The sequence below is a fragment of the Rhinolophus sinicus genome, chromosome 3 (genome assembly GCF_057876585.1).
Source record: "Rhinolophus sinicus isolate RSI-liver-muscle chromosome 3, RSI-T2T, whole genome shotgun sequence".
Lineage (NCBI taxonomy): Eukaryota > Metazoa > Chordata > Mammalia > Chiroptera > Rhinolophidae > Rhinolophus > Rhinolophus sinicus.
In genome coordinates, this window is record NC_142503.1 from 73,421,172 (window position 1) to 73,434,727 (window position 13,556).

The 13,556-nt window shown below is 32.4% G+C and overlaps 1 protein-coding gene across 4 annotated transcripts in view; it reads left to right on the forward strand.

Moving 5' to 3' along the window:
• FER (FER tyrosine kinase) overlaps window positions 1–13,556 on the forward strand; it is a 374,252-nt gene that overhangs the window by 81,074 nt on the left and 279,622 nt on the right. For all 4 annotated transcript variants that reach the window (XM_019727984.3, XM_019727983.3, XM_019727985.3 and 1 more), the window contains 3 exons: window positions 2,900–3,083; window positions 5,198–5,335; window positions 5,918–6,037. In XM_019727984.3, the coding sequence (XP_019583543.2) occupies window positions 2,900–3,083; window positions 5,198–5,335; window positions 5,918–6,037 (442 nt within the window). The remainder of the gene's footprint in view (window positions 1–2,899; window positions 3,084–5,197; window positions 5,336–5,917; window positions 6,038–13,556) is intronic.

The following is a 13,556-nucleotide window of genomic DNA, read 5'->3' on the forward strand; positions in this document are numbered from 1 at the left end:
ATGTCTCCATGAAAATGTTTGTGTGGAGAGCTTGACTCCAGAAGTTATATACTAAAAAATCCAATTAATAACTAAGTCGGAATAATGGAGTTTATATAAAGTATAATTTTTTTAAAAAGTGACATAAAATATGGGATTCACTCACTAGTTATCCTTTTTAAACTTATAATGAAAATTAATACATCAGAGTACAATACTCAAATATTCTTGCCTGGTAAATACTTGCCTTATTTTCTTATGAATGGGTGGACTCTGGAAAACTCTTTATTATTTGGAATTACTTACCTGCATAAGTGCAATGATCTTTTGCATTGTCTGTTGTCAGAATTTGTTGGGTTGCAAGTAACGGAAACCTAAACTAGCTTAAAAATGGTGCATCAAAAGAGCAAAAAACACAACCCATCCCCCAAAATTAAAGAAAAGGGCCTTATAAAGGGTGCTCTGGGAGCTTCTGCATTAAGTGTTTGGGGACTTTCACTGTCATTTGGGCATGAATGTGACTTACATCCCAGCCAAAGGATTGGTTCTTCTTTGGTTGGGTATGTAATTTGGATCTTGGGTGACAGCGTCACGTGGGAGTCTCCTCCTCACTTGTGTGGGTAGGGAGAAAAAGGGGCTGTCATTTTAGCGGAAGGTTGTGGGGCTGGCCAGGGGCTGGCCATAGATGTATCAATTGCGTTGACTCTTAGGGACATTTTTTGAAATGTATTTCTGCAAGAAGGATGCTAAGCAGCCATATTTATGGGTAAGTAAATATAGTATTCTATGACAAAACTATTATAGTAGCCGAACATGTAGGGGGATGTCTTCCTGAGAATGTTAAAAATCATTTGTGATTAGTATTAGTGAAGTGATCAATTAATTCCTGAGTTAAAAAAAAATTATCCCTAGTGCCATACAGTACATGTTAAAACTTCTCTAGAGATTTATATTAACTGAGGCAGAAATTTCTTGGTTACTGAATGAACATTTAAAAATAATCATGATTAAATTATAAAAGAATTTTTAAAAATCACAGGGCATCCTTCATAGGGTGATACCAGTTGTGTATTTAAAAATTTGTATGATTATTTACTGGTTCATGACATAAAATATGGAAGTTATCCCAGTGGGTTATAGTCAAAAAATGAGACAACCCATTTCTTTAGTGGCTAATGTTATATTTTTATGATTCTTTCCAATAAAACTGTATTAATATATTTGCTTCCATCTTCCCACTCTAGTGTTAGGACCTCTTTCCAGTCAGTAGTGAGAGAGGTTAGGAAAGATCCTCTGGTGATTAAATTATTTCCTAATCAAGTTCTTTAGGTTATAAAGTGAATTAGGTTATCTAGGGCAGCATTTTGTGAATAACCTAACAGTTATTAATATCACCATATGCAGAAACCAGCTAATGGGGTATGGTTAGAGAATCACACTCTGTGAAATAATTGTGTGCTGCTTCTGAGGAGAAGTCAGTGGTGGTTTTAGTATTTGGAAATGCTAGAGTTCGTTGGTCATAGAGACATACCCGTCTGCTGGAAAGATTTGTTTCCTTTTCCACCAGCTGGATGTAGTTCCTGAGCCTCATTAGAGGGTGATGGGAAAACCAAGGGAATTCTTCTTCTGTTGCTCTCCCTGGGTGTTGTCTGGGGAGACCTGAGGTCTCCTCTTTCTGCAAAAACTCTTTTTCTTTGCTTTTGGTGCTAGACTGGAGACATTCTCTGATAGGGAATGTTTTTCTGATCCCTATCCGTAGGGAATACTCAGGTGCTGAGCCCAAACCGAGTGGCAGCAGAGGAGAGTCTCCAGCGTCAAAAATTCTCAACATAAGATCTGTTTGGGGAGAAATTCATTTAGAGAACTGTTTGGAAAGAGGGAAAAAATTAATAAATATTTGGAAAAATTTATTCCCTAAATCTAAATAGTTGACATGAAGTACTACTTCAGTTTACATGAAAAATTAAAGATCTAATTAACATTTTTATTTATTTGTAGACATTTGTTTCTATTATCAATCTGTAAATGTTTTCTGAATGATTTTATTAAAGGAACCACAAAAAGTTCTAGTTTATAATATTATCTCCTAGACTTCTCCCACACCAAGTCAATTTCTCTGCTTGATTTCCATGTCACTTGCAACCTAAAATTGCCATATTTAGATAGACATAGTTCCTTCGCTTCCTCAAAATTGTCTGTCTTTGAGCTTATTGGTTTGCTTGCCTATGTAACATTGTTTATCCTTTCCCTGTTTTCACTTAGAATTTCAAGTCATCAGACCATGGGCTTTATGTCAAGGACTCTGTTTCGCCAAACACTGAATTCCCGATGTTTAGCACAGTTCCTGGTGGTGATCAGTTAATAATACTCATTGAATGAAAGGAAGGGAGAAAGGGAGAAAGAGTGAGTGAGAGGGAGGAACTATGGTCTAGTGTGTCTTTCATATACCTTTCCAGACTTGCCTCATCTTTGAAGGTCTGTTTTCTCCACAAAGTATCTTCTGTCTTCCCCTGGCTTTATTGATACCTCAAATATAGACCTCAAAATTTAGCATGATTTACAAAACTTTCTGGTTTTCTGGGTTACACAGTTTGATGTGCATTCTTGTTTTAATTTAGGGTAAGCTGTTGAACATGAGAAGGATCATATATTTGTACAATTTTATTAAAAAATTGTACATTATCCTTCATTCACCAAACATTTACTGTAATGCATACCTCCTTCAGAACAGCCTCTGTGCAAAGTATTAGCAAATAAACAGCACTCTGCATAGAGGTAAGCACATAGTATACGTTCAATAAACTTTTAATTATTCATAATATATGTGAAATAACATAAAATAATGGTAATGAGGTTGCACACCGTGAAGATAAAACTTTTAAATTATGTCTTTGCTAACTTTCTTCGATGATCTCTTCAGGGAAAGAAACTGAAAAGGCCAAGGAACGTTACGACAAAGCCACAATGAAACTTCACACATTGCATAATCAGTATGTATTGGCATTAAAAGGGGCCCAGCTTCATCAGAATCAGTACTATGATACCACACTTCCTCTGCTTCTGGACTCCTTACAGAAGATGCAAGAAGAAATGATAAAAGCACTGTAAGATATCTCTCATTAGATATAAAATGATTTCCTTTCATAAAGTGATTTTAACATTATTTTTTCTCCTAGTCAAGCTCTTATATAAAAGTTGTCTATGCTTTGTAAGCTTCCTTATTGACCCAGCCCAATGGGTGTTTCAGATCTGTTTTACTTTGTTCCTTTTTGATTATTTCTTCTGGTGTCCCTTCATTTTATGCTCAGCTCCTAAACCTTCTAGCTAGCCTCCCAAATCATCTTTCTTTTTGTATGTTTTTGTTTTGCTCCAATTAACTAGAAATTTATATGAAAAAACATTTATTAGTTGACTAGTGTTAAGAAGTGGGTATCTGTCTCCAGAGGGTTGGGTATTTAAATCTTGAGCAACTGAAATGCCTGAAACAAAGAATTTTCTGAAGGTTTGTCATCTTTTTGTATGAAATTAAAACAACAAATATTTATTAAAGTTCTACTATGCAAAACACATTGCTTGGTGCTTCTTGGGGATATAGAGATGAGTAGGCCACAATTTTTGCCTTTGAGGAGCTAACAATATACCTTGGTCAAATACACACATGTGGACTATACATATTGATTCAGGACAACGGAAAAAGATAAACTGCCTTTGGTAGACTTCATTAGCTGGTTTAGATGATTTCCCCATTTTCCCAATAAGAAGATCAATGTTTTTAGTCAATTTAAATATGTAAACATCTAAGAGTATTGATAAAATAGTGAAATATCTACTTAACATATTTAATTCATAAATTTAGTTATGTCTACTTTAAAGGCATATTGTTGATTCATAAATATTTCTTTTCCTACTCGTTTAATGAATCAATATTTTTTTTCAAATGAATCTTCACATGAGTCTTTAATAATGGTATCTTCATCATCAGTAGAACATTTTTTTGAGACATAGAATGGTTTCCCACAGCATATTATCTTTACTTTCTAATAAAGTATTTTAGATCTAGCATTTCAAAAATCCAAATTCAAATATGATGATATCACTTAAATTGAATCTCATGTTACAAATACTCATTCATATAACATTAGGAGACTTCATCCATTTTCCCCTCATTTATCTTAAAGGTGAATATTAATGATTTCCACATCATAACCACTTACTGTATTGCTTTATAAGAGTTACCTAGATCAGCTCACTTACATTTGTATCATTCAGTACTTTCAATTATGATGCTATAACCCCAGTGATATTTACTAAATGTCTATTAAATTTCTCTGTATTCCCCCTTTTTTAAAAATTGTGTCAGATAATTTCTGTAATCATTCCAAACCACATGGCTTGGAGCAGTTTAAATATATATTTTTTATAACCCAAACAGTATTTGGCTATTTAAAATAAAGTAATTGAGAGAATAATTCACAGTAAGAGAAATGGTGTAATGATTTTGGAAAAAACAAACAAACAATGCCTTATATTTATATATTAGGACATATGCAGGGTAAGCCTATCTGTCCACACTTATTGAGGCCACTAATGACCAATGGTATATTTTTATAGCATAGCATTCTTAAGTTGGGGATTCGGTCTTTAAAACAGAATAGTTTTTGCGTTTTAGTTCATTAGATACGGCTAATAAATTTTATGACGCTTTTTGCTTCTGACTGGAGGCCAGGAGAAGAGACCTAGATGTCACTGAAGGTAGAGAACCAGTTGAACTCTCTAATTCAGTATATAGAGCAGAGGCCCAGAGGCAAGGGAAGAACTAAGTGGTAGGGCATGTAAGGAAGTCGCAGACACTGGGAAGAAACATTAAAGTTAGGAGTTGATCCACAGTTCCATGTTCTGGAAACCGACATTTCTATGATAATATTTAGAAATAGAAAGTGGTTAACACTTACCTTACACTTAGACATCTCCAATACATGTTGGAGAAGGTAATGCATTTTTTCTATATAATTTGCAGTTCTTATATCAAATGTAAGTTGTTAATCTGTGCATTTGTATAATCCCTTCATTTTACTATCCAGGTATGTGAAAACATGTGGTATATGAAACCACCATCTGTAAATACTGATATTACATTTCTTATGTTTATTGTTCTGAATCAGTTCGGTTCTGTGTTCTTGATAAACGTAAAAATGTAAAATTTTATTTTTGTTTTCAGAAAAGGTATATTTGATGAATACAGCCAGATAACTAGTCTTGTTACAGATGAAATAGTGAATGTCCATAAAGAGATCCAAATGTCGGTGGAGCAGATAGACCCTAGCACAGAATACAATAATTTCATAGATGTTCACAGGTATGTATATTTTCATTCTTCTTTCAGTATTGATGCCAATATTATTTTTTCTATCATAAAATACTTAACCAAGTTAAAATAAGAAATATTGAAGAGCTTGTTAGCACATTGGATATTTCAGATAAATTTTTCTGCTTTTAATTATTTTCAGTCCTTTCTCAATGATATAACAATCATATAATGATCTTTAAAATGTTTTCAGTTGCGACTACATCATTGCTTAAATCCATATTTAATCAATGAAATTATATTTTCTATTTAAGACTCACATAATAATACTATGACACTGTGTATTAAACTTTATAATGCACCAATTACTTTTCCATGCATCTGTCTTCTTATTTTATACTCATTACCATTGTGACAGGAATAAAACCAGTTAATATCTGTAGTCTACAAGTGAGGAAGGCCGAAATTACATGACTAGATTTTTGATGCCTGGAGTTTAATTTGATTATTCTATTTGTGTTTATGCTACTTTGTTAACATAACTTTGGATGAGAAAAAATATTCTGCCTTTGGCTAAGTTATATTGTGATAAGTTATTCATATTGATCAAAATTATTTGGCATGCTTTACTAGAACATCAGCTGCTAAAGAGCAAGAAATTGAGTTTGATACTTCCTTACTAGAAGACAATGAAAATCTTCAGGCAAATGAGATTATGTGGAATAATTTAACAGCAGAAAGTTTGCAAGCAATGTAAGTATTTGAAAAGCCTGAGCAGTTCAAATTATTTATTTATAGTTGTCCATTATCAGATTTAAAATACCAAATTTTATTTTTTGTAAATAATGAAAAGTAAATAAAAAATAAACTGTTGTTTGGTCAGAATGAAGTGTTTTGAGAAATATGTTAACTTTTACTCATTATCCACTAATTTTGGTCTTCTGAAAAATCAAAATTCTGTGTGATGTATTCATCTAGTGATTGCTAATATCTTATATTGAAATAATGCTTTATTCTTTTCAAAACTTATTCTTGTTTTTTTAAAACCCATATCATCCTCAAAACTTATTGGTAGAACTATTTTGGAAATGAGGACACTGAGTATTAGAAATAAGAGACTCAGAGATGTCAGCAGCATTCATTCAGTACAAAAATTTGACTTTTAATTGAATTATTTTCTCTTTAAGCAGGGATGTCTTCTAGCAGGGATGTCTGTAGGCTGGTAAACCAATTCCTTCTTCACTGTGTTCTTGCTGTTGCATAAAATTTTAAAAGAGTTTTGAGAATTCTTAACTTTTTTTTTTAGTCCTTCTCAAATATTAAAGCCTATTAATAGTACATTTTTAAATTTAGAAAACATGATTAAGGCATTCTACTTTTAAATATTTAACCTATCTCTTGATTTTTTTCAGGAGCAACACAAAGAAACATATCTATTACTAAGCACTGTATGTACTTGTTTCTGTGTCAGAACCACAGCTAGAAATGATTATGCACTCATTTTCTCTTCAATATTGGGCATGTTGTATCATCTGACCTGTTGGAAGTTTACCTCAAAAGACTCAGCCAAGAGTCCCCATCTAATATAATTAAACAATCTCCTTTCTATTGTTCAGTAACATTGTAATATTGTAGATAAGTAACTGAGTGGTAGGATCCTGGGACTAGCTCTTGGAAAGGAGTTTAATATCTTTAAAGTTGGCCAGCTAGGATTGAAGAAACTAACAAATACTTGTCGAATCACCTTGTGCAAGATGAAGGCTCAATAATTATGGTGGATTGACTGTTGATGAGAGGAATGGAGGCATGGGAGTACCCTGCATTAGAAGTGTTTCCTAGTAGCCATATTGGGATTCTTGAAGCTGTCCCCCAAGATTTGAAGCCCTAGATATACTGTTAACGGTGTTAGTTATCACTAAACCAATGGTTCTCACTCTGGGTGACTTTGTGCCCTGGGGAAATTTGACAATATCTGGAGACCTTTTTATTTATCAGGTGGGAGGGTATGTAATGGGTAGAAGCCATGGATGCTGCTGAACATCCTACAGTGTACAGGACAGCCTCCTACAACAAAGAATTATCTGGTGAAAATGTCAGCAGTGCCGAGGTTGACAAACTGCTCTAAACAGTAGAGTTGAATGCACGATGTAAAATGGATGGTAGAGTTTCTCAAATTCCGTTTCTTAATTCCTGTGCTGCCTGATGAAGGAATGTGACATAAATTACTCCTGTTTTTTTTAAAATCATTATATTGCTCCCAAAAAATTTATTCATTTATGGATCAAAATATATTTATTGTGTATTTAAGGTTGCTAGGGTTAATAATTTCAAGGACTTTATACTAAAATTGATCAATTTATTTTAATAAACACTGAGCAAGAATGAGCATATAGATATTGGATATTAATGTTGTAAAATTAAAAATAGCTACCTTTTATAAGCATATGTAAAATAAGGGATTTTGTAGCCAAAGAAGAATTTGTTTTATTGCTTTTCAGGGTATAATGAGAGCAAAACTAGTTATACTCATAAATCATTATTTCTTAATTATGGTGATGAAATGAACAAAAATGTAATGTAATAAGTTAAGGATAATAAATCTTTGATAATGTGATAGATTTACTTGCTTACATCTTACTGAGGCACAACTTTAGCTACATTTCATTCAGCAGTGTCTAAATTCAGGATATGAGTTTAAAATTAGGCTTTCCTCAAGAATTTTATTCCAAGAATGAGTTATTCAATGTGTCTATTGAGACTGTTGAGATAATCTAAGGTAATTACATTAATATATATGTGCATGTGTGTATATATATATATATATATGTATATATTATATATATTTAATACAAGAGGCAAATCTTTCTATACATCATATATATCCATATATTAGTGGAATTACCTTAGATTGCTTACAAGTATGCAAAGATGTGTATACAAGAATAATATAGTGGGTTGCCTGGAACTGAATCCTGACAGTATGGCTTATTATCATTGTGAAACTAGACAGATTATTTAATTCTTTTGTACCTCATTTTTCTTAATTGTAAAATGGTAATAATAATGGCATCCAGTTCACAGTGTTGTGAAGATTGTTACACGCATGAATTAATGTAGAATGCTTTGAATAGTCCTTGGCACATAGTAGGCTCTATGTATTCGTTTTTTGTTTTGTTTTGTTTTATTGCTTGAAGTGGTTTTATACATTAAGGAGTGTGAGCACAGTGCTTATGTTTTTCAAGGCCTTTGAAAATATTTGCGATCTGAAATTTTTTTGTTAGTTCCAAAAGATGAAAAGAAACTGTTATAAGATATAATATGTCACTTTCATTAATTATTAAATTCAGTGTACACAAAAATATTGCAAACAATTTGTAGGTTATATTTTCTCACTTTTTAATATCTGCATATGAATGAGGGTTTCTGAGAAATCACTTATATATATATATATGATATCATTTGGATAGAGGCCAAGGACTATAAAAGTCTCAATACAGTCGTTTTGTTTTGGCAGAACACTGGAAACACCTTAAATATTTATCAATAAGGGATTGGTTAAATGAATTATGATATATTCATAGTATCGCCACAATTTTTCCATTACGCAGGTTTTAAATAATACAAGACATATAGCTTGTTAATATTATATGGTTGTATGGAAAGATATCCAAAATATATGATAAAGAGCAAAAACAAGTTATGGAATAGTATTTATGGACTGAGCCTATTAATTAAAGAATAGTACATATATATGTTTTAATATACATAAAATATATCTTGAAATGGAGGTCAATTGATGGAGTAAGTTGAAAAGCATGTTGGGGCCAATGTTTATAATAATGTTAAATAAATATGGTTTTATTTCTCATTTCTTTGCCCTTTTTGTTAGCATGACTCTCTCCAGAATATTAGGTATTTACTTTTCTTCCCTTTGTGTCTGTTCCGTATCCTTTCTCTAAGCATTTGTTCCCGAATCACCTTGCTTTATATTGTTTTAGAATAAAACACTCTCAAAAGCTCTATATGAAAATGCTAATATTTTATGGCCTGTGCTTTCTTGTGTTTTACATTTTTCCTTAGCCTGTTTAAATGCTGTAATGCATTAATAAGGAATGATGTTAAGGAAAGCTTCAGAAACATTTTTCTTTTTTGCTTTGTATGCTTTTATGTTTGTTTAAGAGATGGATTACCCTGTTCTTTGTGAAAAGTTACATTAGTTTAGAAGTGAGAATCATTAATTTCTGACTCTTGGAGAATTTTTCTATAAATAGGAGTCATACTGGCAATCTGCCAGACTGCTGATTAGCAGTGAGTATGAAACAGAGAAAATTGGAGCACATTTCTCTTGGACTCTTCAAGATTTTCAGCTAGATGTTAGATGTTGTGAATGATTAATTAACATTTTTGTTAAATGAGTGAGTAAATGAAGACTGGAGAGATTTGAGGGAGTTTCTGAATAGTGGATCTCATATCTGGCTCCATATTAGTATCACTTAGGGAGCTTTAAAAAAATGCTGATGCCTGGGACTCAACCCAAACCAACTAAATCAGATTTTCTGAGGGTAAGATCCAGGCATTGGAATTTTTGGTACACTTTTCAAGTGATTTTAATGTGTAGACGGGATTGAAAATCTCTGCCATAAGCCCACTAAAATTCTTTGTAGAAAAGGGTGTGTTGTTTTCTGGGGGGAGGTTCAAGCAAATTTTCAGAGGGTTTCATGACCCCAAATGGCTGAGAACTACTGCTCTACTTGAATATCTTTTATATAAAGAATGTATTTTAGGGGCAGCCGGTTAGCTCAGTTGGTTAGAGCACAGTGCTCTTAACATCAAGGTTGCTGGGTTCGATCCCCACATGGGCCACTGTGAGCTGCGCCCTCAACAACTACATTGAGACAACTGCTTGACTTGAAGCTGATAGGTCCTGAGAAAACACACTTAAATAAATAAAAGAAAAAAAGAAAAAAAAGAATGTCTTTTATTTAAACTTCCTAATGAGCTTATGTTCCTCAAATTGTATAGCATTAATTGGCAAAAACTAGCATTTTTACAATAGATTAACAAGAATTCCATTTCACTCTTAACATTGTTTTTTCTTCCGATCTGCCATACTTCTGGGTCACCCTTTTCTTGGAAGGTATTTGAAGTTTAATAGATGCCATGCCCTTTCCCTAAGGTTATCTCTTTCACTTTCTTAGTCATAAAAAGATACCTTTTAATTTCTTTCTTTTCCCTTTTTAAAAGATTCTTAAATGTAAAATAAAAAATGAAAATTGTCATTTTCATTACAGAAACTTACTCATAAATTTAATAATTTATATTCTTGGTTTCTGTTTATTATATAGTGTAGGGTTTTCTCAAATAAATGTAAGAGGTTCTGGGATTATTACACAGCTAGTATCTATATCCAAAACAAGATTATATAGTGTTGCTGCCTGCCCCTTTTCAGCCTTGATGGAAATCTAATGATATAATGTTAATGACAAAGTTACTACATTTACCCATCTAAATATGTGCCACTGAGCATTTTATCATATTCTTAATATCTATCAACGATATAAAGGTATATATGTATATATATAGAAGAGTTAAACTCAATTATTTATAAGATTGTTTATTTCCTATTTATAGGAAATTTTTTTGGCAGATTATGATTGTGTTAGAGGGCTAGTTCTCAGTCTCTGATAATTTCTAGCACTGGATACCTGAGACTGTGTGATTCCCACTATACATGCTCTTAGGTTGTATTACTTTCAGGCTTGAATCTGAGGTTTCTCCCTTTGTCTCTATTATTTGTAGCCTCTCTTCTTGCTCTCCACCACCCCTCCTCATCTGCCTTTTTTTTGGATCTCTTCTTTGCCAAATGCTGGAAGAGATACTATATTGATTTTTATAATCATCTATTTATTAAGATTATATATGCAAGTATTTCCTCCAATGTAATCATTGTTTAATTGAAAATTTTCTGACTCAGTAATTTTAGTTTATCAAAATAACCTGAAAAAATCAGGTCTACGAAATTTTGAAGACCAGAGGGATATGTTTAAGTGTCTGTTTTATGGGTTTGGACATTTTGGATAGATGAGGCATCTGTTTGTGATCTACCTCAAACTTAAAGCAGGGTAAATGGAATTATGAATTTGCACATCAGTAGTTTAAGTAAGGCAGATTCCAGATAGCAACTTATTCCATAATAATATGAGCATTAACATGTCTGCCAAAAGAGGAATTTTGATTGATTTTATTAAAATGATAAAGAGTTAAGGTTTTGTTTAGTTCTTGTGTTGATTCAATTTTCTAGTTTCAAATGAGGTCTCTTTATTATAAACTTACTACCTATCAATAGGAGATATATTTGAATTTCAGACAGTTGTGTCAAATGTATAGTCTTGTATTCTACACTAAAGCCCAACCTCAGGCCTCATGTTTCCCAATACAGTTTTTAAAATTTAAAGTCAGAATGTGTTTAAATTTTACAGTGGGATATAAATAAGATCTCTTAATTGAAGAATGGTAATTCTCTCTGTGGAAAAGTGATTTTCTTGGATTTTGTGCGACATGAGTCAGCAAACCACAGCCTGTAGGCCACATCTAGGTTGCCACCTATTTTTGTGCAATCTCTGAACTAAGAACGCTGTTTATATTTTTAAATGGTTTAAAAAAATCAAAAGGAGAATTGCAACTTGTGATATATGACAATTATATGAAATTTTAACATCAGAGTACTTAAATACAGTTTTATTGGAACACAGCCACACCCCTTCATTTACCTGTTGTCTATAGATGATTTCCTGCTGCAATGGCAAAGTTGAACTGTTGAGACATAGACCAATAATGGCATTCTCATCACTTTATATTGCTATTTGGTGCACTCCAGATCTCAGTTACACAGTTATAACTCAACAGCATTTTGAGTGCCACACATATTGCTATAACTACATCATTTTATTTACTTTTTATTATCAGTGCATGCCTATCAAGTCAAAACAAGAAGAGAAAATGGATTTTGAATGTCACATTTTAAGACACAGTGGAGTTTGGATTATTTTGTTATTGAATTAGATGGTAAAGCATTGTGTTTATTATGCAGTGACACTGTGGCTCTGCTAAAATAATATATGTTTATATTTCCAGATTGTACTCTCATTTCAATATTACCAGCTCACAGGGTGGCACTAGTCAGAAAAATTAGAAAATTTAAAATGGAATACCTCATCACAGGAGACTTCCTTCAGAGAAATAAACTATGAAATGAGGATGCAATCAAAATAAGTTTCTGGGTGGCTCATTTGTTAGCTGAGCAAGGAAAGCCATTTACCAATGGTGAATTAATTAGTATTTCACTGCAGCAACTGAAGAAATATGTCTAGAGAAAATAAACTTGTTTATGACTGTTAATCTTTTAGTGAGAACATTTGCTTGAAGAGTTGAGATATTGAGAGCTACATCATTAGTTAATTGATTAAAATAAAAAGACAGATGATTTTAAGTGGTTTTCCCTGATTCTTGATAAGTTATCAGGTGCAATCAAAACTTCTCAGTTGTTTATTTGAAGAGTCAATGCCAAGTTTTAAGTAACTGAAGACTTACTCTCTGTGAGTAGCTAATGTGGATACAATACAGACAAGAATATTTTCAAAAAAGTTAAGAAAACAATTATCCAGTATAAACTGAAGTAGAATCTGTTAAGCTTTGTTACAAATGTTGGTGTGAAAAATACATGTGGATTAAAAAGAGGCTTTGTCGAACGAATTTACAAAACGTGAAAATATTAAGTATTTAAATCCTATGCTTATTCATTGTATTATTCATTAGCAAATACTTTGTGGAAAATATTTGAATCTAACCATATGTTATTGAATCAATGCCAACAGTGACCTTTATTTGCTCTTATGGAACATGAATTTTTGTCAGAAATTAAAACTAAATATCTTGACTTGCCCCATCATATAGGACTTTGATAATTTAGAAGTGGAAAAGTTTCATTGTGACTTTTTTTGAGCTCAGAGCCCAGATTGAAATATTTCTAAATAATCAGAATTTCCCTCAGCTACTGTTATTGAACACCAATTTCCCAAAGTTTTGGAAGTTAGCTTGTGCTAAAGACTTTGATAGTTTTCCTATTGAATTCAACTGAAAATTACAAGCTAGTGCTAATATGTAGAACTTATACTGCAGTAAAGTCATTTAGATGACAACTAATGTTATTTTGAGTCCCAGGTAATATCAAGCTGTTTTATATTCTTCCTGTGTTGTTAAACATTAAAACATG